Raw genomic sequence first — 26,701 nt, forward strand, 5'->3', positions numbered from 1 at the left:
ACACACCCCCCCTTTACCTCACTGTGCCTTGGCCTGACATCCAGAGTGTCCCTCTTGGTGACAGACCAGTGGAACGTTAACCCCGGCACGGCACTGCCAAAGGAGAAAGGAGTCTGACTGCTGGTGATGCCCGTGACATAAACTGGCATCTGCAAAGAGAGAAACCAGCCTGCTTAGGTAATGCCAGATGCAAACCACACACCTGGCCACAGCAAAGAGAATTAAACTTAAAATTCACTGATCAAGAGATGGGGTCCCTTATGAAGAAAATGGTTTGGCTGCTGCTTATGCTGCAAGCAGAGTCCTGCTGTAGCTACTCAGAGCCAATGCAGGCTCTTCTCTGGCACTTTCTTTTCTTGCTGCTTCGCTTCATAGATCCCTGGCTTCCTGAAGAGTTTCCTGGGCACAAAGCAGAGCAAGCACTGTGGCAGAATCCTGTCTCTTTCTTCTAATTTCTATGAGTAGTACATCCAGTTCTGGATCAATAGTAATAAAGTCAAAATTTTAAAAATGTTGTTTAAAGTGACTAAAAAATGGATTTAAAAATACTATTGGGGAGTTCTTGAGGGAATTTGATCACCATGACTGGGAGGACTGTTCTTCACTCTTTAAAAATAAACACTGAATATCCCCAACATCCTCCAGGTGTGCAGCTTCTCTTTTGAAATGCTTCATGTAAGAGTTCAATTCCTCCTTTCCATATCCACAGTTTGGCTCAATGCAGTGTAGGATTATTATGTGGGAACCTGTGTGGCCTTATTCAACTCCACTTTACCATGGTGTCTCCTCATCATCATCACATCACTTTCAGCAAAGTAAGCATTGGGTTAGGGATGTCAGGCATAAGGAACTGGATTGCACCAGCTGCCTGTTTGCTAAAACCAACAACAAACGTTCATATTCATTCAAAATGCCTAATACAGTCTGAGTGCCAGTTATCTGATAATTTGTGCCTAAATTGTGGCATGACAGTTGAGAACAAATAAAATGCCCCATCTGGTTCTCACAAGACATCCCTATCTAAACCTGTGACCACCTCATGGCACCAGTGACGAATTTCAGCTGAAGGCCTTTAACTCTTTGACCCTAACCCACTTCACCACTTGCATATTATAAATAGACTAAATATCACTAAGATTATCAAAGCACTTAAAAATCAGAATAGCTCAAGTATCAACTAAATGTTCTCAGCTGACCACACTGATTATTAGATGAAAACAATTTCAGTGAATCTGGTTGTTCTTAGGATTGAAAACTGTACGTGTTATGCACAATCCTGTTTATTTTGATAGATAACAGTACCAGACTTCAGGTTGTGTCTGTAACTGGTAATGAAATTGCAAAAATTATATATCATACCTACATTTATAAGTATGCTCTGGGAGAATGGTTACAAATTAATTTGGAGATTAATCAGATGCAGCAGACAATGTGTTATTAATTAACTTAATTGTGCTTCACCCCTGTGCTCATATTCAGCCAGAGAGTAGCAGACTGCACCTCTGAAGGGACCTGCAAATGAATCACTTGTTTGAAAACCTTTTTGCCTCAGAAAGTACCTCATTGTATGAAACACGATTTTCTCCAGTTTGATACTGACTTGCAGGTGTTTACAGTGTATGAGAGTAAATCGAGTCTCATGGCTTCCTCCACTGGTCGTCAGCTCAAGGCACTGAGCCAAGTCCCTCCAGTGAATCTGAAATGGATATTTAAAGACTGTTTTGGAGAAACCTTTGCTAGGGTTTGTATCATCTGAATTCTGTTGCAATAGCCCACATCCTCATCTTGAAAACGGCACTGAATGCATAGAGCAGTGGTTTGTGGATCATGCCAAATTGTTAAGAACTGAGGATTACAGTTAGGTGTAATTCAGAGAGGGAGACAGCCTTTGGCTACTTAGAGTGAAGATAACACTGTAAGGAAAAGAATCTTATATTTTAGAAATATTCAGGCCTTACATTTCCAGTGGCTCTGAGCAAGGGAAGAAAGCTGTATCAGTTTCTGAGCTATAAAAAGCACAGAGCTTTTTCTGCTCTGATGGATTACAGGAATCAGTAATTTCACATTTTCAACACATCACCAAAGAAAATGCCTGATCTCAGTCATCTCACCTCATGGCAGATCAAAGGCCCCAGGATCAAAGAGATTAAAGTAGCACAGGCTCTCAAAAAATTATTTCCTGTTTGAAAAACACCAATTATACTACTGTAGAAATTCATGTAATGAGTTACTATTCAATTTTTTTATAGGAAAAGTAAATCCCAGTGTAAATAAAAAAAATCTGTTTTCTATATGGGTCTTTACAAGTATTTAATTCCTGATTTTATCGACAGATTTTCTGATGTTACCTGTTTTAAAAGCCTCAACTCAGAGAGGTTTGAAGGCAAACTATTAGTGACGTGGCTTTTGTGTCAGTCTTGAAGGTGCCTTGCCCTTTAATGATGCCTATTTAGCATCTCATGGCCGAACCAAAAGGAGCTGATTCACACACTGCTTTTTTCCTCTACAGAGGACAGGCTGTCGTGACAAGAGAGGAGGGAGACTTTGGAGGGAGCTAAGCTGCCTCCGTGCAGTGGAGGAGAGCTGCACGTCAGGCCTGATCAGATCTACTGGGGTTATCCCAACTCCTGTGCCATTCCAGCTCCAGGCAGTAAGTGGAAATTTTCAAAGAAGTTAAAGTAATACTGTGAGTTTGCATCAGCTCTTAATTTGGTATCGCACTGCTTCATCTGTAGGCAGGGAACCCAGAGGTTATGTCAGTAATCCACAGTCCCAACTTTCTTTGTGTCATGAATTTGCTACCACTGACTTTAGCTCTTAATTTTACTGTTTCTTGATAGGAAAAATCCCTTATCCTGTTTCACCATTTATCATGTTTAACTAATTTCACCATCACAGAACTTCACAACTTCTTACAGTGGGCCCTCAGGACAAGACCTTGAGGGGCTGGAGCATGTCCAGGGCAGGGAAGGGAGCTGTGGAAGGGTCTGGAGCCCCAGGAGCGGCTGAGGGAGCTGGGAAAGGGCTCAGCCTGGAGCAAAGGAGGCTCAGGGGGGACCTTGTGGCTCTGCACAAGTCCCTGACAGGAGGAGACAGTGGCGGGGGTCGGGCTCTGCTCGCAGGGAACAGGGACAGGAGGAGAGGGAACGGCCTCAGGCTGTGCAGGGGAAAGTCCAGGATGGATATTAGGAAGAATTTCTCAATGGAGTCGTCAAGCATTGGGCTGCCCAGGGCAGGGGTGGAGTCCCCATCCCTAGAAGTATTCCAAAACAATTTATGACATCCAAGAAATACGGAAACTAGTCTGGCAGTTGATTTTTAATTTAAGTAATAGTTAATTTAAATGAAAATGAAGTAAGAACATGTTATGTTTGTAGCTCGTTAACCAAACACTCAAACTCTAAGTTCCAAGTACTAACTAGTCAGGAACAAGGAAGAAAAGGTAGATGTGCTGGAGGAATACTGAGGTGAGCACACAAAGGGCCAGAACAAAAGAAATGTTAATTAAAAGATAATGTCAATGGATAGAATGTTTTTCATGGTCTAAGTCTCCTGCTGCTAAATAAATACCAAGGTGAAGCCCAGGCATCCATCAAAACTGAATGCCAAGCTAAAGCCGGCATATTTTACGAAGAAGGACATTTATCAGGGACTCTCATAAAGAGACATTACTCCTCCAGAGAAAATAGTGCTTCTGGGCATTTATCCCAGCGTTGATAGATACTACTCCTATTGATGGACCGTTTTTCATGATATTATTGATTTAGCTGTACAACTGTGTAAGAAACGCTTTTTGTATATATTCAGGCAGGATTAGTTAACTACGCTTAGAAATTGGCTTTTGATTTGAAACTAGCTTATTTTTCTTGTGTGCCTGAATTCAGTGAAGCTGTCCCTGGGGTGAATCCTAACCTGTCAAAGTCAGCAACAGTTCTGCTGCTGTTAGGTAAGATCACTCTCTCACCTTTGTTTTCCTCATTTTGCTGCAGACCTGCTAGGACCTACTGGTATCAACTGTTAATTTTATTTTATAACGAGGGAGGCTCGTATTTTCCTATCCAAAGATACCGTTAGTGCGGCATCACCTTGAGGCCCTTGACGTTGAGTTGTCCTAACTCCCCCAACATTACACCAGCGGCTTGTCCTGCGACTTCTCATTTCCCTTTACAAACGCCGCCTGCGTTACAAACGCTTCTGCATTACGCCGTCCATGGCGAAGGTCCCGCCGATTCCCATGTGTAAGCTGGTGTTAGCACACTCCGGCACGGCCGTGGGGCAGCGCCGTGCCCGCGGTGCCGCTCCCGGCCCCGCCCGAGCCCGCCGTGCGCCCGCCCCGCGCCGGGCGGAGCCGCGGCCGCCGCTTCCCTGCGCGACCCAGCGGAGGCGGGGATGTGAGTACGGGCGCCGGGGACGGGAACGGGGAGCAGGACCGGGGACAGGCGGCGGCTCTGGGGGCGGCGGGAGGCCGCGGGCTGCAGTGTCCGGCCTCGGGGCCCGCGGAGCCGCCGGGCCGGGCTGGAGCTGCGGCAGCGCCCGGAGCCCCCGCGGGCCCGGCCTGACACCGGCGGCCCGGCCCGGCCCCGCCCCGCCCCGGCGGGAGGAGTCCCGCTGGGAACGCGGTGTGTCTCGCCGGGAGCACCTCGGCCCCCGCAGAAACGACCCTGTCTTGCAGCCTCTGCAGGGCCGAGGCCCCAGGCCGCTCTGCCGCGGCCGGGGGTGTCACAGCACCGTCCCCACACCCCGCCTTGCATCGCGGGGAGCGCCGAGGGAAGGGGCCGGGGAGCCCTGGCTCGCTCTGTGGGTGGTGTGTGGGCTCCGGGCTGCGGGCTCTGGTGAAAAACCTCCATTGTCCTCGTGTTTCGTTTGGTTTGCTTCTAACAGGGCTTTAAAAGGGTATTTTTTGAGCATGCTTAGACTGGAAATAAGGGTTTTTCTGTTTGTATTGTTCACCTGACAAAAGACTCTTGTGTCTTGCACAGTATGTTGCAAAGCCTTTTCCAAACTTTAAATTTCGAGGAGCAAGAGAGGTCTCGGCATGACTCAGTGACGTGGAGTTTGGGGCACAGAAGGCAACACACAGGTGGTGGAATAGGCTGAGTGTGGACACAGAATCTCCTCTCAGCCTTGGCTTGGCCTGCTGACCCACGTGTGCACACAGGTGTCCACAAACAGTTGGTGTTTGTTTGTAAACAGAGCACAGCATTACCGGGTTTGTGAATGGCTTGTGAAGGAGGGCTGTGAGCAGGCTGTGCTGTCTCTCCTGGTGGTGGAAAAATAAAATAATTTGGAGGGGGGGCTAAGGAAAGTTTTGTTTAGGGGTTGCAGGTGTGACACCTGGAGTTAAGGCTGTGTCCTCTTGTTCTATGCTATGCAAATAAAACCCAAGCCTCATTTGTTTGCTCAGGTGGTCACAAAATAGTTTGTTGCTTTCTAGGAAAGGATCCTAGAAATCTTTTGGAGCTTCTATTGTTAGAAGCATTGTGGTTTGTGTTTTGATACAGACTTTGAAATAGGAGTCTAGTCGTGCAGGTATTGAAGGTTATGCTGTCTGCAAACTGAGTGCACCCTTGAAGGTAGAGGTGCTGATTGGTGCACTTGGAAAGACAAGGGGAGAGAACCAAATGTTTCCATTTTTCTGTTGGAAATACCATCTTCAAGAATTATAAAATCAGTGTTAGTAAGGACTTAAGTTGTAGTTTGGACCTTCAGTGTATAACCCTGTCCCTGGTAAGTGGTTGCTGAAGTGGTGACTGGTGTGTGTTTGCTTGCCAAGGCCCCACAGGACGGAGCTGTACGAAGATCTCCCGTCGGGATGTTGGCCCATCGTGTATTCCCCAGACTACAACATCACCTTCATGGGACTTGAGAAACTGCATCCCTTTGATGCAGGCAAATGGGGGAAAGTCATCAATTTCTTGAAAGGTAAAATGACAGAAGGTGCTTCTTAAACCAACATTTGCACAAAACCTAAAGAAAATTATGTGGTTAGTGCAGACTTATGTTGGGCTTACCAGACCTGAATTGCAGGGTGTGGCTTTCTGTAGCCTTGTGCTTCCCTGACTTTGCACCTGGTGTAGCAGGAACTGGGGCATTCCTGTGGCTGGTGAAATTCCAGGTGTTAATGATGGTTTGCTGCAGGTGTAACTTAGTTACTTAACTTGGACTGCACACAGGACTTCTCAGGCTTGAGAGAAGTGCAGCTTTATCACTTTTCGTCTGTTCTTTAGCAGCCTCATCCTATTGCTCTGATGATGTTTGGAAAGAGCTTTGAGGCCCCTCTGGTACAGACAGAGCTTTTTGTGGTGCTTCTAATTATTGCTGTTTAAACCAATTGGAGGATACAGGTAGAAATGCATTAAGGAGATAAAAGTGTAAGAACCAGGGGCAGGATTAGGGCCTGTGAGATCTTGGCATCTCTTCATTTAAAGTATGAGCTTGCTCATCAAGAGTAAAAAAAAAAAAAGCTTTTTCTCTTTCCAAAGGCTGTTGGTTGTCCCAAAGCCAGGCCCCTTCCCTTTATGTGGTCCTTATGACTCCTTCAGCTGATGATCCTTTGCAGTTCAGGATTGCCCTTCCCACTGCAGGCTGACTTGCATTCTTTTAACTGAGGTCAGGTGAATTCTAGCACTAACACACTTAGTAGCTGAGTTTGGGCTTTTTCCTCTAACAACCTTAAATAATTTAGTCTTGGGTTCCTTGACAGTTTTCTTAATTAATCAGAACCTTTGCCTTTCTCTTACTTCCATGTAAAGTCTTCTCCTGCAGCTTTTTTCTGTGTGACATGTCTACTCTGAAGTGTCTCAGGCTTTCATAGAAAATTAGTTTTCCCAGTTGTTTTACTGTCCTTGCTTTGAAAGGAGGAAGAAGGCCCAGGATGCCCCAGAGCACTTGGTTTGCTCTGGCTCAGTAGCAATTCCTGGCAACAGCTGACTTCCCCTGTGCTTTATCACTGAGCAAATCAGCAGTGAACATCTTTCCCAGAGCACCTTCCTCCTGGACAAGGGAGCTGGCAGCAGTTTGGGTCTGTTTGACACCAGTGCATGAATGAAATGTTCCTCAAGCCTCAGTCAGGAGAAACAGAAGCTTGCCAAAACAAATGTTGTTGCAGGTGCTGTTCTTGTATAACACTTCAGAGCAAAATCTCTCACGTTTCCAAGTTGTTTTCTTTCTCCTCCAAGTATAAAATTAAAGAAGAGATACAGGCTTAGAAGGCTACAGCTGTGTAGCAATTAAATATCAAAATTTGCCTGGGAAGATCAGCAGGATTCCTTATAATTATTGTTTGTAGTGATCGTATGCACTCCTTCTGAATTCTTGGAGTAACTTGCTCTTATAAAACTAAGTTTTTAAATAATCTTTTGGTCTCTAAGGGAAAGACTTAATAGCTGCTCATTGTTTTTTCTTGAAATTACATTGAGGTAGGAGGTGATAGAAGTATCCTAATTAAGCTTGTTTGCTTCCATGAACATCTAAGCTATTACTTTGTTTTGAATTTTGATTTATTACTTTATTCTTCTGTGATTTAGGGGATTAAATCCTAGTACAAACTGTGGGATTTCTTAAAGAATGTTGAAATAATGGTGGATATTTGATGGTACAAGCACCAAGATTTCCCCAGTGTACCAAGCCCTAAACTGTGAGGAGTTGTGTGCTTCCAGTGTGTGTTCATCCTCTGTCATTACCTGTCTGCCCTTGCAGTTTAGACAAGAACTTCTCATGGTCTTAGCACACTCTGAAAACTTTCTGTACACAATATTTCTCAAATACCCACTACCTGAACAGCTTACCTCTGACAAGAGGGGCTGTGTTTGGAAAACTTACAAACTCTGAGCAACCTAAAGTAAACATGACAGAGGAAGTTACCACACTGAGGTCGTAGCAGAGTGTTTGGAGGGGGGACAGGGGGAGCTAAGCAGTGCTGTACAATGCCAATTGTTATTTCTCTCCTGTTGCAGAAGAAAAACTAATTGCAGATGACTTGATTGTGCAGGCACGGGAGGCGACTGATGAAGATCTCTTGGTTGTTCACACCAGGCGCTACCTTAATAAATTAAAGGTGCTGTACCCCTTCGTGTGTTTTTCCAGCAAACTGTCCCAAGCGAGTGTCAAAGGCAGTGGGTATCTTGTAGAGCTGTTATAAATCAGCTATACAGATATAGAATGGTGTTTGTTGATACTCTGATAATGTTGTTACTGAGAATACTGAAAGCAAACCACAGAGGTATTAGGCAGCTCACAACATAGATGGGGGGGAAAGAGGGTCTACTATGTGAAATAGGTGTCCTGAAACAACATTTCAGGGAAGTTAAACATAGAGAAAATTGGAATGTCTGAGATGTCAGTAATATTCTTGTTAGTGCCAGGGTTCTAATGTTGAGCCGTGTAAGTTTTGATGTACTCCAGCAAAAGCAGTTCTGAAATGAAAAATACAATGGAAACCACTAACACGGGGTACTTTATTGGATGTTTTCTAATGCAGGAATTGCTTTATGGGATTTGTGGTTATGTAATCTTGACAGAGCATCCATGCAGGGATTCTGTGGTCAGTCTGTTGGGGGAGGAAGGACTGGCTTCATACTCAGACACTGCCTGTATCAGTGGAATACGCAGAGAGTTGAAAGAGCAGTGTAAGGGCATAACCAAGCACATTATCTGTGTGTGAAGGTTTGCAGAGCCAGCTCATACAGGACTGCAGGGGGATGAAGAGCATTCCTTGTGTATTTAGAAATGAAACATCCATTTGTTAAATTTCAGTGTGACTCTAAAACATAAACATGTGAGATCTCTGGTTCTGCATATATATCCAGTCATCTGTGGGTGGAAATGGATAGTAGATGAGTGCAGGGGACATTGCTTTTACTTTGCAACTCTGCTTGGAGGGCAGAGAAGGGATTTGTAAGAGAAAAGAAATCTTCCATTTCATAATTCAAAAGAAGTTATTTTGAGTCACTTATCCCCTTCCACAGTGGAAGAGTCCTTGGATTGCTATTTCTGGAATGTTTTATTTTTCTGTAGCAGCGATCTGTTATTTGCATGAACTTTTTCATTCTTAACTGCTTTTCTGAGTTCTCTTGTGCCTTCTTCATTCTGTGCTATGAAGTTACGTGCAATTTCATGCATCATTAGATTTGATATTATTGCAGCTATTCTTGATATTGAACTTTTAATTCCATAGAACCACCCACCTCTTTTTCCTGAATCACTTCTTTGAAGCAGGGTTTAATGTGCATAGCTCAGTTTGGAATGCCATAATCATATTTTTAGTACCTATGGGATGGCTTGACAGGGAGTTGTCGGTATAAGTTGTGTCTTGGTGGTCAAGACTAGCACTGTCGAGTGTATTCAGATGCGATTAACTGGATATCTCCTCTCCCCCTTTTCTTGAGAGAATATTTCCTGCAAGTGTAGAAACTGGAAGATGTTGTATTGGTCATGGCAGCAGATTGCTGCCAAGTAGCAAAGATAGAAGTGCTTAGTTGCAAAAGAAAAATAATGTCCTAGACATGAAAAAGCCCTGTGAAAACTCTTTATTGCCTTACCCACAGGCTACTGTGCTATTTTTCTTTTAAATCCAGACAAATATATATAAATGGTATAGTTTTATGTTAGATCATCTCTGAAGACAACAAAGTTGCTTGCCTTTCTCAGAATGCCCAGGTCTCCTAAAATAATGGATCACTTGAGTGTTCATTTAAAATCTGAGCATGAATTTGGTGGAAAATTCTCTACACTTGCAAGAGTAGGTGGTGTTTGGTGTCTGTGTCTTGCTGCAGCTGAAGAGGCCAGCTGAGCATTGGGCGAAGAGAAACAAAAAGGTGTGCACAAAGTACATCTGCTACTGGAAATCAGTCCTGTGTTGGAAGGAAGGGTCTCCCCGTTTCCCTGCTCAGTCCTTAAAACAAAGTTTGGCCTTTGAATTGAGGTGATTCCCCCTCAGTTATTCCTTTGAAGAATTTAGGTCTCTAAGGTAATGACTGGACTGTGGGTAGTTTGCTTGCAGTACTTTTCCACTTGCTGCCTTTTCCTAGTGTTACGTAAAATAATGAATTTCCTGCATGTCAGCATTCTGAACTTTTGGAAGGAGGTAGGCAATGAGGTTAGAGCCAGTTTAAGAGTGTGTTTGGCCCTTTTTATTTATGAGAAATTCTGTGGTAACACATGTGAACAAACACTGAAATGCAAATGCTGAGGATAAGGCTGGTCTGGGAATTTATTGTGGGAAATGCTGGAAAACAAAACCACCATGCTGAAGAAAAAAGCATGAAACATTCCACAGATTTTTCAGTTACTACGTGGAGAAGCATTTTCCTTCATCTGTAGCTGCCTTCTTGAAGCCCCAGACTTTGCTCCCAGTTGGTGACTTCCCCCATCTGTTGGGAGTTACTAACCCCAGGACAGCCCAGGGGTGGAGCAGTGAGTGGCAGTGGGAATGGCCCCAGCTGTGACCAGCAAGCCTGAGAGCCAAACTCCCAGCACACCTGGATTTCTCAACTCCACGTAAAACCTGCAGCTACATAATTGTTTGTTTGAGTCATCATTGCTCCCACTTCTCCCTGTTGACATTAATTTTACTTTAAATTTCATTAAAATTTCCTGTGTGATTATCGTTCACATTTGAGGTCAAATTTATTTTTTATCCAAATGTGACCTTTTCATTTCCATTTCAGAACAACAGCATTGAATATAGTTTTTAATAATGTGCTTGTTCAAAGGCTAAAATGTCTTGCAAAGGGACTTTATCAAGATTGACTGTACTAAAAAATAATTAAAACACCTCGTGATGGACAGCTGATAATATTGTAACAGAATAATGTCTTGCAAATATAAAAGTAGTGAGAGTTTGAAATGAACGGTTGGCAAAATACAGTTAGGCACCTCATGAACAATGCCAGTCCTTCACCCCACCCAGTAGTACCTGATAATGGAAATATTGATAATGGGGAAGTCATTTTGAGCATCAAAGGACTCTGAGATGGGGATGTGATTCTGTGGTTCAAATTGCCCACACACACATCCTGCCAGCTGTGAACAGCTCAGTGACAGGGCAGCCAATGCCCTCAGTCTCATTACAGTTCCTGATGTGCAGAAAACAGGATCTGTTCAGAGTCTTTGTACAGGGTGGCAAGTCGTAATGCCTGGTCCCCCAATGTTTCAGTACTGGTTGGACAGGTATATTCTTGCTTGTGACTTCGGCTTTGAAATATATTTAGCAGTGTTATCACTGGTAGCAGTGTTAGTGGAAGTTCTTTGAAGTAATCAATGTGTTTGCAAAAAAAGCATTTGCATACTGCAAATATTTTGTGTTCTAACCTTGAAGACTTTTGAAAAAAATGTTTCCTTGAAACATTTTCCAAAACTGTTTAATATGCTAAATAAATTTTAATCAGTTCTCTATGCTAAAGTTTACGCTGTGTGTTCACTTAAGTGTTTGAACTTCTTAGTTCAGTTGTCTGTTTGTGTTTGTTTTCTCCTTGGTACATCCTTTTGATTCCACACAGGAATAGATATTCTAGGTTTGAACAATATATCAAGTGTAGCTGGAAGGACATTTCACAATTCTTCCTTCTAATCTGAGGGATATTACATTTTCTGAAATACTACCTTCCTGAAAAATTGCTGATTTAATACTGTTTGATACTAAAATCTGGAAAGTGATGATTCTCATAGTTAAAAACTTGAGGATGAACCTATTTGGAGGTCACTAATAAGAACTGGTATGGTCACTTCCATTTAAAAATATTAAAAATCTTCCTAAGGACCTGTGGGCACCTTTTCAGGAAATAACAACTTCTGAGAGAGCTAATTGTCACCATTAAGCCAGATTACATTAATTGGAACTCTCTTTTTCCCTGTTACAGTGGTCATTTGTTGTGGCTACAATCACAGAAATTCCACCAGTTGCCTTTCTTCCCAATTTTGTTGTTCAGAGAAAAGTTCTGAAACCTCTACGAACCCAGACAGGAGGAACAATAATGGTAAGGTGCCCTTGATCCACTTTTGTCATATTTCAATTTGTTGATCAAACACTGTAAACCTGGAGTTGTACTGTTTATGTAACGCAGATTGTGGAGGCCTGGAGAGGGAGGTGGGGCAGTGCAGAGTCCTGAACATGAGCACAGTTGGCTGCTGTTGGCAGCTGCAAGGGAAGGACATCACTGGGTTCATGGTCTGTACTTTGCAGAAGAGACAGTGAGGGGGAGCCTGGGCAAGCAGGGAGAGATGTGGCAGCCCTTGGGCAAATACAGAAACTGAGATAGTTTTAAACAACATTGAAGTACAGGCAAATTCTAGGAATGGGAGGTTTATAATCGACACTCTAGAAGCTTTTTAAAAGCATATATTAACAAATGACCTTGAAACTGTAGGGGAAGAGATGGATGGTTTGCTTGTTCTTGGGACTAGGTAAATGCTTACATTTTAAAATGTATCATCTTGCTCTTTTAAGTGGTTTTAGTTGATCTACTTTTTCTATCGTAAATACTGCAGAAGCAGCCCAGCTGAGCTCAAGTGAGATTTAGCCTCTTTCATCTGAGCAGAACTGTGTTCTACTGAGTAAAAGGAGGGCTCTGCTCGGAAGAGCTGCGTCAGGGTCACCAGACATTTAATTTTGCTTGGGCATTCCCATTAGAGATGTTGAGGAAGTAGGAGGAAAGAAAACAGTGAATAGTTGGAGCCAAAAATGAGTTGTTTAAACCATGTATTGAGAAAGATTCCCTTGCAATCATAAACTGGGAACTAGTGGGATCTTTGTGCCCTGTTTTTATCAATCCTTGTCTTACTGGCATTCAGAACCTTCAGCTTGGTGCTGGGAGGAGATGGGGCCAGTCCCATCTCACTGGGCTGAAACAGTTACGTAAATGGAAGACAAATAATCTCATCTGAAATTATTAATCCTATGGCACAAATAGATCTTTGCCTTTCAGCACCTCTTCCTGAAGGTGGCTGTTACAGTGGGTGCAAGTGGAAGGGATTGCAGCCTGTGCTGCTTTTTCTCTGCCTTTTTGAAGCCCCTTACTGCCCCACTGTCCTGGGGCTTGGCAAGCCTTTGCCAGTGCTGCCGTGCCAGATACAGGAACAGGGTTTATTGCGACTCCTAGATATCAAAGGTGAGTTAGGCTGGGAAATAGAAACGTTAAACCAACTTTTTTTAAGGCCTGTTTAAGGATTTGAATTCTGAAAGAACCTGCTGGGTTCTGGCTAAGTCTTTAGATGCATTGGATTATGGTGATAGGCCAGATAACAAAAGTGCTTCCTCCTTGAGTAGGTGTGAACTGGCAAAAGCAGAGATGGGAGAATTTCATATAGTTCAAGGTGCTTAAAAATATTTGGTTGTCACTCAGAGCAAGTCCTGCTGAGCAGGGACCTGCAGAGTTTCCTCTCATTACAGCCATGCTGTCACTGTGAGATTGTCATGGGAATGAAGGGAATGGTCTAAGGGAGAGGTATTTGGGAAGAGTCTTGACAGGAGCTCAGTGTGTGTGAAACCTTTCATCCAGCCTGGTTCCAGCCAGGCAATACTTTTCTACAGTTGGGTGATGTTTTTCACTGTGCTTGTGTTATCTTTAACTCACAGGTGTGTGTTCACCAGTTAGAAATGTGGTCAGGTAGAGGAGGCACCCACAAATGGTCTGTTTTGTCTCATGGCTCCTGAAATGTGGATGCCACTCCTGGGCACTTTGGGATTCCTCTTGAGGCCATATGCTGTTATTTGTACCTTTTCTTTTTCATCATGGGGAGATAAGTATGTGCTTTAAAAGCAATTTTGATTCATCAGACAATAAAATTTGTACAGTACAAGTCAGAAGTGCAATTTTCTGCTATTCCTGATGGGCCTGTTTATTACAAAAATTCCTGTTGAGTTTCTCGACTTTTTAATGATATTTTAGCAATGTGGGAAGATTGGGTTTTGGTGAGGAATCCCTAGGAAATGTGATAAATCGCAGATAATGTGTTCTCCCTGGGACTTAATGGGTTTTATAGTTCAGAAACTGCAATCTCTCCCCAAGATCTAATTTGTGTAAGTTGGCATGATCATAGCAGGATCATGTTTACCATCCCAATAGTTATCCTAGTACTGAATTAAAACTGTTCAAATGTAAATATTGGTTATGAAGACTTCATAACTGCCCAAACTGCATTTTGTCTATGATGTGTAATTTGTTCTTTCCAGGACTATGGACAAAAAACCCATCAATTTTAAAATATTTTCTCTTTTTTTTTTTTATTTTTTTTTTTTTTTATTTTAACTAGTAATGTCTTCATTATTTTTAACAGAGCAGTTAAAGAATGCTGCGCTGAAACAGTTGTTTGACTCTTCCTGGCCAAAGTAATCAGGTTTTTCAGTTAAAATTCCATCATTTAAGCCTTGTGTACCACCTCTCCGTCAATATTTTCCCTTCCCTGAATGTCATTTGAGTTCCAAGGAGAGATACAGGCACATTTTTCCTGTACTGGAGGGGAAAAGATCAATAATATTCTATACCCTGCATGCTCTGTCATTTAAAAAATAAAAGAAGTTTCAGGACACTTCATAGTGGAGCACTTGTCTGGCTCCCTCCCCAGCTGGAACCGTGGTTTTTTTGTGTCTGTGTTCCAGGATTTTGGGCTTACATTCCTCTGTTTGTACATGAACAGGAAAGGCATCAGGAGCTTCTTCCTCATTTTTTACTCTTCCCAGCACTGCACTTTCCCTTTTCCAGCTGCCAGACAAGGAAATACAGAAGACATAGCAAATATTCTTTCAGCTCCTTATGCTGAGGGTAGTTTTGTCAGGCTTGTACTCAGGGATCTGGTTCAGAATGACCTCCAGTGGCAAAAGATCCAGAAATTCCGGGGGCGTGTTGGAATGCCAGGAGTGATTTGGAGTGGAAGCAGATATTGTTAACTGTTGCCTCATTCATTTATAGAATTCCAACTGTAATTTTTTTTTTAAGGCAGGAAAACTTGCTGTGGATAGAGGCTGGGCCATCAACGTGGGTGAGTACAAATTCAGTGATACCTTAAATGGTGTGTTGAAAGCATCTGATTTTCATTTACATCTCTTTGCAAAGCCCATCAATGTTTTTAGTATCTGGCTTTTGTTTAGTATGTGGCTTTTCATCCCTTCACCATTTTCCTGTTCAGGGGGTGGTTTTCATCACTGCTCCGGTGACAAAGGGGGAGGATTTTGTGCTTATGCTGACATCACACTGGCTATCAAGGTAAGAACTACTCTTAAACCACTGTTTCCTGCTGTTTGTGCAAATGGAGGAGGAGAAATCCACGTAAATTCCTAAGAACTAATTTACATCCTAATTGGAGAAAATGAAGCAATCTCCAGATGGGTTGGAATAGGAATATGCAGTGTTGTAAAGTGGAAGAGAAGAGCTGCAGGGGTCAGGATTATCAATGTAAATGTGCACCACTATAATTGCATTGATAATGTTGTCTTGCAAAAACCACTCCAATCAAACCAGATGGATTTCTAATATCCTCAGTGATAATTCACCTGGCCTTGCATGTGAACCTGGAAATTCCACATTGGTTTCAGTGGTTACAGGCAAGACAAATGCAGAGACAAAAATCCCCTCTCTGAATCAAGCTGCACCATACAGGGCTCAGACTGGTTCAGATTCATGAATAAAAATGTGAGTGAGTCCAAAATAGTCACCAAATGGGAATGAATACATTTGGTATTTAGCTGTTGAATGGCTGAAGTAAGAGCCTTCTGCAATTAGGGCTTATTTTTATCAAATGAGCTGTGGCATATTTGTATACTAGAATATTTATAAAGTATCAGTAATAATCAAACATTAAAGAGCTCTAATGACTGCAGCACACCATGTGACATAACATCCTAATTTCTGTACGTGGTAATTTGCAGAAAAGTAATCCACAGTGTTCTTTTTTCACCTACCATTAAAATACAGATTGAGAAATTATAGTGGGTGACAGTTTGTACAAAATCTTTGGGTTTTACCATGTCTATTTTAAAGATAGTAACTTAGCAAAGCTAAGACTCAAAGAAGTAAAAACCATTGTTTTTTCTCCCCAGGCAGAATAGGAAATGAATTCTGTCACTAAAAGTGGCTCTAAGGCATGCAGTCCTTACAGCAGCTTTTCCTAACCAGTGAATTTTAGGCTGTTGCAGTTGGATGCTGTCACTGGTTCCACTCCAGCCTCTGGATACATAGGGTTTTTATTTTAACAAAAATTATCTTTTAATGTCAAATAATGAGATGTTGTAATTAAATGTATGAGAATCATGTCTCAGTTTATTTGGTGACTGAAACAGATAGATGGGCCCTACATTAAAATTACAGCAGTCATGTACTGTGCAATCTTCGAGCCTCCAGTTCAGTCTGTCACCTAACTTCACAAACTTCTCCATGTTTTTCTTTGCTTATACATCCAGTTCTTATTTGAGAGAGTACCAGGAGTGTCTAGAGCCACAATTATTGATCTGGATGCCCATCAGGTGAGTAGTTTACCTGTATTCAGTGCTTACAGATGTTTTGCTTGAAATTCAAGTGTGTGATAAATACGTTTTTTTAATACAAGTGTAAAGTCATAGACTACAAAGTTAATCAGAGATTATGAAAACTGTGAAGAGTTGATTCTTCAATTATTTTATGCTCCAAAAGGCTCTTAAGCCAGTTTAATAAAATTAAGCTGAGTTGCAGCTCCATCATGTGGCTGCATGTAAAAATCTTGCTGCGTTGCACTCGCGGTCTCCAGGGATGAGAAACAAGGATCTCTCCAGACAATCCCAGCTAGTTCAGAATGCCTGGTCACTGCAGCAGCCTCTGCAGGGGAGGGATTTGACCTTCAGTGGTTTAATTTTAAGCCTGGCTTCAGGCTAATGAAGTAAAGGATCCATCCCTCTTAACCTGGTGAAGTGATTTACTGTAGTACTGAGATCAAATCTCAGCTTTGGTGGGATTTGCAAAATAAATCCTGGAAGGACAGAAATGGTATTTTTAGAAAAGCAGTTAATGCACCAAAGTGATGTCCAACCTGAGGCATTTTTCAGGTGATTTATAATGTGTAAAGAAACCATTTTTACACAGCTCCATGGCACTGAGGAAGCCTAATGGCAGCAAGTTTTTCATCTTCTCTCGTTTCTCTTATCTGTGTCCTAAAATTACCATGATAGCAGGACATAGATTATGCAGTAGAAAGATGTTTTGTGTTCATGGTTCTCTTCAGCCTCTCTGTCAGGGTGTGGATAGGTTTGGTTTTGAAAAATTCTTGGAATGTATTTTGGTTTTCAGATGTGTTGGTAGTCTCAGTGTGCACATTAAATCACCTCTTGTTTCCTTTCTTTGGGGGATGAGAGGTGTCTGAAGTAGCTCAGCAGATCCTGTTTAACAATGCAGATATTCTCATCTCATGACTGTTCCAATTCTTAGTGCAGTGGTGAGTTTCACCATTCATAAGGAAATGGTTCCCCCAGAGGCTTTCATATTGCTAGGCTTGTGTGCATGAACTGTTCATTTGTGGACCAAAGATGCTGAAGAAATAAATAGAGTTGTCATTTTTTAGCACAAAAACTGAATTACAGGAGATATACCTAGGGAAATGTCTGTTTCTGTAGTTCTAGTGAAATTCTGGGGATAGGGGCTGTGGTCCTGTATGATACACTGATTGAAACAAAATTATCTTAGTGATTGCTGTGGTAAAATGATTTTTATATTAGTGAGAAAAGTCTAAGTGAGAGCCAAAAGAATAGTATTTACGTTCAGAAATGGGGAGGGGGAACCATTCCAAATCTGAGTTTACTCTTGAGCATCCCTCTTTACAGCCAGTACAATTTTTTGTAGGGAATTTCTGGTGTTAAACTGTTGGATTGTTAGTGTTTGTAGTTTTTCCAGGGATTACTTACCTCACCAAGGCTTGAGTTACCAGGAGAGCTGTAGTCTGCTGTGTTTATTCATTAATTCTTAAGTAAGAATACTCAGTATCCCTGCAGTAGTTGAAAGTGATTTTTTCTTGCACAGCTGGAAGGTGGTAGATCTTTTTGGTGGTCACAGTTGCTTTGGTGGTGCTGTTGAGGACAATTAGCTTCTGATTTTTCCTTATTTTCTTACATGTGTACTGAGATCTAGGCTAATTACCTTCACAGAGAGACAAGGATTTTGTTTGTGGTAAAAGCTGTAGTCCTCAGACTCATACTGTCAAACCCCCCAAAACTCCACACCTCAGAATAACCTCCAGGACTAAATAAGAGAATGACACAGGAGTTCTGAATATTAGAACTTTTGTAGTGTTAATTTCTCTAGAATTTGCAGTGTATTTAATTCTGTGTTGGCATGCTAGGAATAGCTAACTGTAAATTTCCTTCAGGGAAATGGCCATGAGAGGGACTTTATGGATGATCCTCGGGTTTATATTATGGATGCATACAATAGATATATTTATCCAGGGGATGGTTTTGCTAAACGTGAGTATAATTGAAATTCATCTTCCCAAATGTACCAGACCTACTGTGTTGTTACATAACTTCTTCATTTACTACTAAGCTTCCTTGCAACAACATCACCTAGATTTCTTTATTTTTTTTTTTTTTTTTATTTTTAAATGTCACATCATTTTCACTGCTCACTGTGATCTGTCACACCAGTGTTAATGCTGCAGCGTTGTCCCTCACGTCAGGAATGACCTTCTGGAGTGCAGGGTGTGGGGAGGTGTTCAGTGGGTGTTGTTAGCAGTCCATTCCAAAGCTTGTGCCAGCCTTGGAGCAGTGAGTTGAGTAATCCTGTGATTTGAAGAGACTTGTTAGAACTTCATCTTTCCCTTACGTTACATTTATGAGAGAGCTCACTGAGGATTAGCTGATACTGTGTAAAAAGATTTCATGTTCTTTTGACAGTGAAGTTGTAACATATTTGGGTGTTGCCTTCCCAGTAGAACTTGTTTGATAAGCTTGTAGGAAACGAGCTGCCTCTGAATGTGACACAAGGTGGGAAGCAAAGCAAGTCCTGGAATAGACCCATAGAATTGAAAGTTGGAGAAGCCCTCTGAGGTCGTGTCCAACCATTCCTCCAGCACTGCCACCACTGACCAGTATCCCCAAATCCACACTGTTAAATCCCTGCAGGGATGGGGACTTCCCCCTTCCCTGTCATACCCATGCTTGATTTGGTTTGGTTGTGGTTTGTTTTTCCTCCTGTACTTGTCTGTTGTGACCTGCCACAGTTAATTAGTGAGGCTTTGATAATGGTTAAATTGGAATGCAAAAGCCCCAAGTTTATTTGGCCTTCGATTCTGTTACACTGCCACTTATCGCAGACTTAATTTGTTCACTGAGTCAGGGGTTGCTGGGGGAGTTGTTCTGCTGTTGGATTCCTTCAGTGATGCTGTCCTTCTGAAAAACCTACTTCATTTGGATTCTTGACAAGAATCAGGTGCAGTGCATTGCACTGCTGTCTTCTGACTAGTAAAGATGCTAACAATTGTAGTATTTCAAGGTTTTAAACTAAAAAATGACCATTTAAAGCACACCATGTCTGGAGGCAGACAAATTGCAAGCAAATGTGGGGGGTTTTCCCCCCAAGAAGAGCATCCCTTTATTCATTTATCACATGGCAACATTTGAACAGATGGATTAAGACCAAAACAGAGTCAGTCCTTGCTAGCAAATCTGAACCCCTGAGCTGCAGTACCACCCTGAACACCAGCATTCCCTTTCTGCAGATGAAGGATGAGGTGCACAGGGCTGGGCCAGAGCCATGTGAGTGTGTAGTTCTTGCAGTTTGCATAAGAATGTCTAAATAGGCTTTTTGTGGGTAAATCCCTTAAACCCTTCCTGCTAGGTGACAGGGAGAGATGAGATCACAGAGGGCATCCCTTTGAAGAGGGGCAGAGGCTTGAACATTAGAGTTTGAAGCCTTAGGGTAAACTCCAACTGATCACTGTCTCCTTGGATTTCCTGCCCATTTTTTGCATATTTTATTGCAGGAGCCTTTTCTACACATTTTTTGCCCCATGCACTTCATTAGGGAAGGGAAAAAAGGGAGCAGCTCACCATAAGCATATTGAGTCCTAGGGGGAAGCAGTGTGGAATTACACAAGCTTAGGAGGAGAAAGGATGGATGAGGAATAGGACCAGTTCACTGAAGGGTAAGCAGGAAAAGCTGAGACTCTGAGTTCAGGCCTTAAAAGGCCTCACTCTTGGTCTGAGTGGCATTTTACAGAGCTGTAGAGGTGCTGTCAGTGCTTAGCAGGAGAGGGTCCAAAGGCCATGAGCGCATGCAAGGGCTGTGTTCCTTCCACCCTCCAGCCCCATCCCTCTGTCCCTCAGGGCTCCCAGTTGTGGGTAAGGACTGATCCCTGCAGTTCCTTGTGCGTGGTGAGGGCAAGAGGCCAGTGAAGGCACAGAATCCTAGTCACAGTCTCTCACCTTCCTCATGGTTTCATCACAGCAATCCTTGTCTGTCCCCAGCCACTGTGTTCTCTCCTCTACAGCTCCATCCATCCAACAGATTCCTTACCCTCAGGAGGCTTCAGTGCTGTTCAGCACAGCTGTGCAGACTTACAGGAACATTCCTGTAACAATAGGAAAAGAATTCAGGAAAATACTGTAAAGAAACAAAAATCTTTCAAACTAATGTTGATGCAATGTAAAATAATGGGATGAAAAAGAAGAGCTTCACTGATGCTGAACAAGGATGGAAAGCAGAGCAAAAGGCAGCAATCACAAGAGTAATTGTCATTCTGTGTTGAGTGCATTCTTGCACACTTGGTGGGGGCTGAATCCATGTTTAAGGTGTGAGACTGCACATCCTTTAATTCGAGGCAGAGGGTGTGGGGAGGCAGGAGTCATCCCTTGAAACAGCTCTGGCAGGGGTTCAGTTAATTCAGGGGTAGAGTCACATCCCTCCATAAAAGCACTCAAAACTCGGCTGCATAACCTTGGGTTTCTTTACCTTCTCAGCCTTCATTTTCTACTTCTATTGCTTTATTAGAAGTATTAGAAATAATTTGATTTAAATTAAGAATTGATATTTGCTCTTCTGGTAGGATTACAGGGTAAGAACATTAAATTGAAAATGCTTGGGGCAAAGCTGAATCTTGTTATACATTCATAAAGCAGTTCACATAAATTCATGATCCCTTGCTGTGAAGTTTTGAGTGTTGTGATAAAAATAAAACATCTTCATAATTTCTCAGTGATAGTTATCTTTTCCCCCCAGCTGTTTCCTCTGCAATAGCAGTTCAGTGTTTTCTTTGCCTTACACTTTATTTAGGTTACTTTTAATTTAATAATTTTCTTTATGATTTCTCTCCTGATTGGTAACTGAACTTGTAGATCAGCTGTTTTTCAATAACATTTTTCATTTGCATCTCAGATTGGGTTTTTTTGCCCTGCATCTGATTTTCTTTCTTCAGTGGAATTTTTTCAAGGTCATTGTGCTTTACATTTGCTGGGAAAACAAGTAGTTGAATAATTTTCTTTAATTCAAGTGTCTGTGAAAATGCAATGTCTTGAGAGAGCTTCCAGAAATGTAACTTTTTTTGCTTGCTTACCTAAATTGTGCATTTTCTTCCAAAGCAGTGCTTTGTTTATTGAGCAGTGCTTGGTTTGTTTTCCCTCAGGTGCCATAAAACGCAGAGTGGAGCTGGAGTGGGGCACAGAGGACGCCGAGTACCTGCAGAAGGTGCACACCCACGTGGAAGGAGCCTTGAACGAGTTCAAGCCTGACATCGTTGTTTATAACGCTGGCACTGACATCCTGGACGGGGATCCCTTGGGAGGCCTGGCCATTTCCCCCCAGGTGTGTGTGTCCCCGAGCAGCACAGCCTCCCTGTGCGGGCTGGGGCTGGAGGGAGGGACACTGCCCCGGGCACAGCAGTTCCTGTGACACACACGCAGATCCATCTCCCTTGCTTTTTCACCCTTCTCTTCCTTGTTTCTCCCTGACTCTTAAGTATTTTTGTTCTTCTGGTGCCTGTTCCAGTATCATTCATCTTCTCTCTAAAATCCACTGATTTCCAACACCCACACAGTAACCAGAGATACGTATATTTTCACACTTCGCCTGACTTCTATTTTCCCTGCTTGGTTTATTCTTTCTTTGTTTCTTTTTTCCCCTCACATGACCCATTTTGCAGTGTATTTCTTTTGTCACCTGGCCCCAGTGTGTCTCTTACACTTAATTTCCTCTGTAGCACTCCCAGCTGTTTTAAACTACCCTCGTAGTTCTAACAATTTTGTGCAGCCTGGCTGTGTGTTCTTAGCAGATGAACAAATATTTTCCTTTTCTTGATTCTTTCCTTTACAGATGCTGTTTACTTTCCCCAGTCTGGTACCAGACTCAAATTTTGGTTTAATATGTAAAGCTTCATACAAGTCTTCACCTTTCTGCTTTTCTTAAAATAAACAAAAATTTAGAGTCCTCTTATTTCTTTTATGGGTTTTAGTGAATCCTTCTCTGTCAGTTCCTCTGTGCTGTGTCTCTCCTGTTTCACGTTTAGGTCTCTGTAATGGCCCCCAGATCAATGCTGGAAAGGGCTTGTTTGATCTGTGAGCTCTCAGGTTCCCCTCATTGAGCCACCACTTGATCTGTTCAGTTTTCATTCTGTTCAGTTCTCTTGCATGAAGGAAGAGCTGAGGGACTTGGACTTGCTTGGTTGGGGCCTTGGGGAGGAGATGGCCTGAGGTGTGGTTTGGTGAAGCAGAGCCCTCTGCAGAGCAGTGGCCACCAAGGGAAGTGGCAGCTTGGTCATAGGTGGGGGATACTTTGAGATTTGCCTTTAAAAGGAATCCAAATTTCTGCACTTGGAGAAGGAGCAGTGTTAACTGCCAAGACAAATGAGTTGCTGTAGCTTTCTGGGTGCTCTGCAGACAGAGAACGTAAGGATGGAGGAAGAAAGGGGAAGGAGCTTCCCTGGCCACGAGGAGAGGTGAAAGGCACAGGGTGCCATTCTCTGCACAGCTGGAGGGAGCTCAGGCCTTTGGTGTCTGCACTGAGGGCAGGGCCCTTGTCTCTGCTGTGTAGCTGTGAAGGCTTGAAATCGCGGTGCTGGAAAGGCATCGTGCCTGGAGGGTCCCTCTCTTCAAAGCTCCGTAGTCCAGTCTTCAGTCCTACTCCTGTAGATGTCATTTATGTTTTAAGCTCCTGCTGCAGTGTTAGTTCTGCTCAGAATTAGGCTCCTCAGAGTGCTCTGAGTGATGGTTTCCTGGTGCTTGAGGCTGCAGAAAAGCCTGTGGTGCATCAGCTGAGTCCCTCTTCCCTTTGTTTGGAAGTGGGAACTGTGCCAGGCTGTTGTTTTCCACAGAAATGTGGGAATAAGCCCATGTTTTCCCCTCAGTTCCTCCAGGCTCCCCCTGGAGCTGCTGGAGCAGTGAGGCTCCTGGGAGCAGTGGCTGCTTCCCGTCCTGGTGTGGGATAATAGTGATGCATCCCCTGATGGGTCCCCAGGGCCCTACAGCTCCTTCTGTAATTCTGTTGCTTCCTTTAAGGATCTGTTTCTAATAGAATTCTTCATTTTCCTTTGTCTTACTGTTCATTTGTTATTCCTGGTTCTTTCACAGGGCTGTGTCAGACTGTGCAGTGAACAATACTCTTGTATGGTTTTACAAGATACTTTTTTTTCTGCTGAATTTGTATTTTATTCTTTACCATCTGTTTGTGGTCTGATTAATGGTAGCGTGTTATTTCTTGATGTGCTTCCACTCTTCCTTTAGCCAGCCTGAGCAGTGCATGATCATTTTGAAGCACTTTTGCTGCTGCTTCCTTAATTGTTTGTATTTGATTGCATTGTGATGCCTTTTCCCTTCTCCAGCTTTGCAGTTACTTAAGCTTTGAGCTGTCCATTGTAAGCTGTTGTCAGTTGTGTTGCTAGTTTTTTGGGTTTTGGGGGTTTTTTTGAGGAGTTGTGATGAGTTACATGTATCTGGAACTCTCTTTTACAAAAGTAGGTTTTAATTCTGTTCTCACTCATTCCTGAAATATTTTTCACCCTCGTGCTTATTTCAAACCCAGAAGACTCACACTCTGCTCTTGTCTGGGTTCAATGGCAGTACAGCACCTCCTGGGCAGCAGTCTTCGTTATTTTTTAGTTTCATACCTTTCTCCTAGTAAGAAATTATTTAGAATTTATTTTCTTTTTATGGATTTACCGTTGCTTGCATTCTGCAACTTCCCCTTCAGCCATAGATTCTTCTGACAGTAACCACGGGCCCTTATTAAAGAAACTGGGACTTAAGATTCAGTCAGTGATTGTGAATGTGTAAAATTTGATTGAATTTTGGGTTCTTCTGTAGGACTGTGAAATTTTGATCAAGTTGCTAAGCTTTTGACAGAGGGTGCTGTGCAAGTTGAGCACAAACTAAAGCACTTGGAATTCAGACAATCTTTCCTAGTCGCAATTCCTCACCTGGGATATAGGGTGAACACTTGTAAAATTTGCAGTCAGTTTAGATTTTATGGCCTTTGAGCAGGAATTCTTGTAGGAATTTGTACTAAAGACTTTTATCTGCTCTGTCCTCCAAAACAAGTCAAGGATATTTGATTTTCTGGGGGTTTTGAGGGGTGGTGTGCTTGTTGGTTTGTTTTTTTTTTTAATGATTATGCATGGAAACCAAAACTAACAGGACTTCCAAATGAATTTTTAATAACTACTGTAAACTGTAACGCTTAAACACTTACCAAGCGTCCAGTGGTCTAAATCCATAAAGCACAGGCTGGAAGTGAAGTATCATGCTGCTGTCACTTACTTTGGCTGTGTAACTGTGGTGACCTTGCAGGGCATTGTGAAGAGAGACGAGGTGGTGTTCAGGGCTGCCCGGAGCCGCAGGATCCCCATCCTGATGGTGACATCCGGCGGGTACCAGAAGAGGACAGCGCGGATCATCGCCGACTCCATCCTCAACCTGCACAGCCTGGGCCTTCTGGACAAGGAGCGGGCAGCCTGCGGAGTTGGCAGTTCCAGCATGGATCAGATGATCAGAGACTCTGCTAAGGACTTCAGCAACTTGGCACTGCAATGACAGGCCACTAAATGTTAGTCAGATAACCCAGAGACAATACAGAGTAACTGTGTCTAACTCCTGAGTTTATCTTGGGCTAAGGCAACACATCCTTTTAAGCTAATTGAGATATGCACTCAAGGGTACTGTCTTTGTGTCTAATATTGCTGTAGAAAGCTTAATTTGCTTCTCTGATTGGTATGGGGGGATCTGTTATGTTGGAAGAACTATGCAGTTGGTATCCAAAGACTGTCCCAGCCCTGCTTCAGATGGTGCAGCACAGGGTGAGGTGGAAGAAATATGGACTAAAGGTACTGTTTCGTGGGGTTTTTTAAATACTGCATTTTATTTATTGCTTTTTAAATTGAAATACTGTTATAAAACGAGTTCTGTGCAGACTTCAGCTGTCAGTTTAACACTAAAGGGAAGTGCAATACTGTAAAAGCCAGGGCAGGTTTGCAGCTTTGAAGCCATAGAAAGTTAGAAGGAATGTTTGTAAACTCATAGTTTATTCCTGTTGTGGATAGTGACTTAAATCTTGCTCATAAGCACCTTGTGAAAAAGAATATGAACGCCCTGTGGCTCCATATGCAAGTGAGCCATAAGGGCTCACCATTACCAGTCTGGTGTTTCAGATGAGCTCTGCATGTGACAGGCAGTAGTTCCTATGCACTGCAGCTGACAGATAAAGAAACTACAGGCAAATGAAAGCTGATCTTAGAGTTCTGAGCAACCTTGCAGAAAAAACGATGTAGAAATACAGGCTGTCTTCTTATTGCCAGCTTGCCATGTATAAAACAGTGAGGAGTACATTTAAATTCTTTTTCCCCAACCAGTGCTGTGGTTTTCACTTGCTCAGAGAGCAATGGTACTTTGCAGTTGCAGTCATGGTTGGTAAGCAAACCCTTCATTATTACTGTTCATTGAGGATTATAGTGACATTTCTACATTAAAGTAATGTGCTAACTTTATATGGAGCTTCTGGGAGGATTTGGGAATACAACAGTGTATCCAAAGCAAATTCAGTTGCACTACCTGTGAAGTTTGGCTTTCTTGAAGTTGGTATATTTTGCATTAGGTACTGTTTGTAGCAGTGGGTTGTAAATGTACTAAACTGTGTATTTTGCAAGAGCTTTTATAACTTCCAAGTATTCACTGATTTGTACTACAAGTTTTACATCGTGTTTAGGTCGGAGCCGTCCTGTGAGGGAACACCAGGATTTTCCTTGTAGTAGAGTTGTTGTGTAAGATACTTACGGAATGTTTAATTCTAATTATAATACTTACCTCATTTAGTGTTCATGTTTAGATCATGGGGTTTGTCAGTTGTAGGAATTGCACAATTGCTATAAATACCTGCTTTAAACCAGATCTGACCTATTGCACTAAGATTGAGTTGCTACACTGGGATTAAAGAGCACTTTTAAATTTCTTACTAGAAGGACCATTAGAGTACGACTAATGTTGAGATTTATTTTTTCTATGCTGTCTGATGTTACTGAAAGATGTTGTTATTCTTTCATATAATTTTTATAAAATTCTAGATTACATTTCTATGAACTAAACCCCCATCATAGCACCATATGGTCTTTCCCCAAACATTTGCTGTTTGTGTTAACATGTTTCTATAATTTCCCCTCAGTGGAGATTAAAATGGTATTGAACAATGCTGACTGACTTCTTGTCACTTCACATGGATCTTGGCTGTCAAAAAGTTTGACTGAAAGACAAGGAGATGTATTTTTCATA

The 26,701-nt window shown here is 42.5% G+C and overlaps 1 protein-coding gene across 4 annotated transcripts; it reads left to right on the forward strand.

Annotated features, from left to right (window-relative positions):
* The first annotated feature begins 4,330 nt into the window (after window positions 1-4,330).
* HDAC11 (histone deacetylase 11) lies at window positions 4,331-26,625 on the forward strand. Of its 4 annotated transcripts, XM_032120847.1 has the most exons (11): window positions 4,345-4,391; window positions 4,980-5,158; window positions 5,774-5,922; window positions 7,956-8,056; window positions 11,859-11,975; window positions 14,934-14,976; window positions 15,124-15,200; window positions 16,394-16,456; window positions 18,325-18,421; window positions 21,577-21,755; window positions 24,731-26,625. In XM_032120847.1, exons 3-11 carry the CDS (start codon window positions 5,856-5,858, stop codon window positions 24,971-24,973), a joined length of 987 nt encoding a protein of 328 aa, XP_031976738.1. In that variant the 5' UTR covers window positions 4,345-4,391; window positions 4,980-5,158; window positions 5,774-5,855; the 3' UTR covers window positions 24,974-26,625. The 4 variants fall into 4 exon arrangements, with proteins under 4 accessions (XP_031976736.1, XP_031976739.1, XP_031976738.1 ...); XM_032120845.1 differs by lacking the exon at window positions 4,980-5,158 and having other exon boundaries at window positions 4,331-4,391; XM_032120846.1 differs by lacking the exon at window positions 4,345-4,391 and having other exon boundaries at window positions 4,594-5,158.
* The last annotated feature ends 76 nt before the right edge of the window (window positions 26,626-26,701 follow it).

Source organism: Corvus moneduloides, chromosome 11 (genome assembly GCF_009650955.1).
Source record: "Corvus moneduloides isolate bCorMon1 chromosome 11, bCorMon1.pri, whole genome shotgun sequence".
NCBI lineage: Eukaryota > Metazoa > Chordata > Aves > Passeriformes > Corvidae > Corvus > Corvus moneduloides.

Excerpts from the sequence above, each read along its gene's own strand:
- HDAC11 (XM_032120845.1), top strand. Across the intron at positions 14,977-15,123 it reads AGGCTGGGCCATCAACGTGG|GGGGTGGTTTTCATCACTGC; the intron begins GTGAGTACAAAT and ends TTTCCTGTTCAG. Across the intron at positions 15,201-16,393 it reads ACATCACACTGGCTATCAAG|TTCTTATTTGAGAGAGTACC; the intron begins GTAAGAACTACT and ends TTATACATCCAG.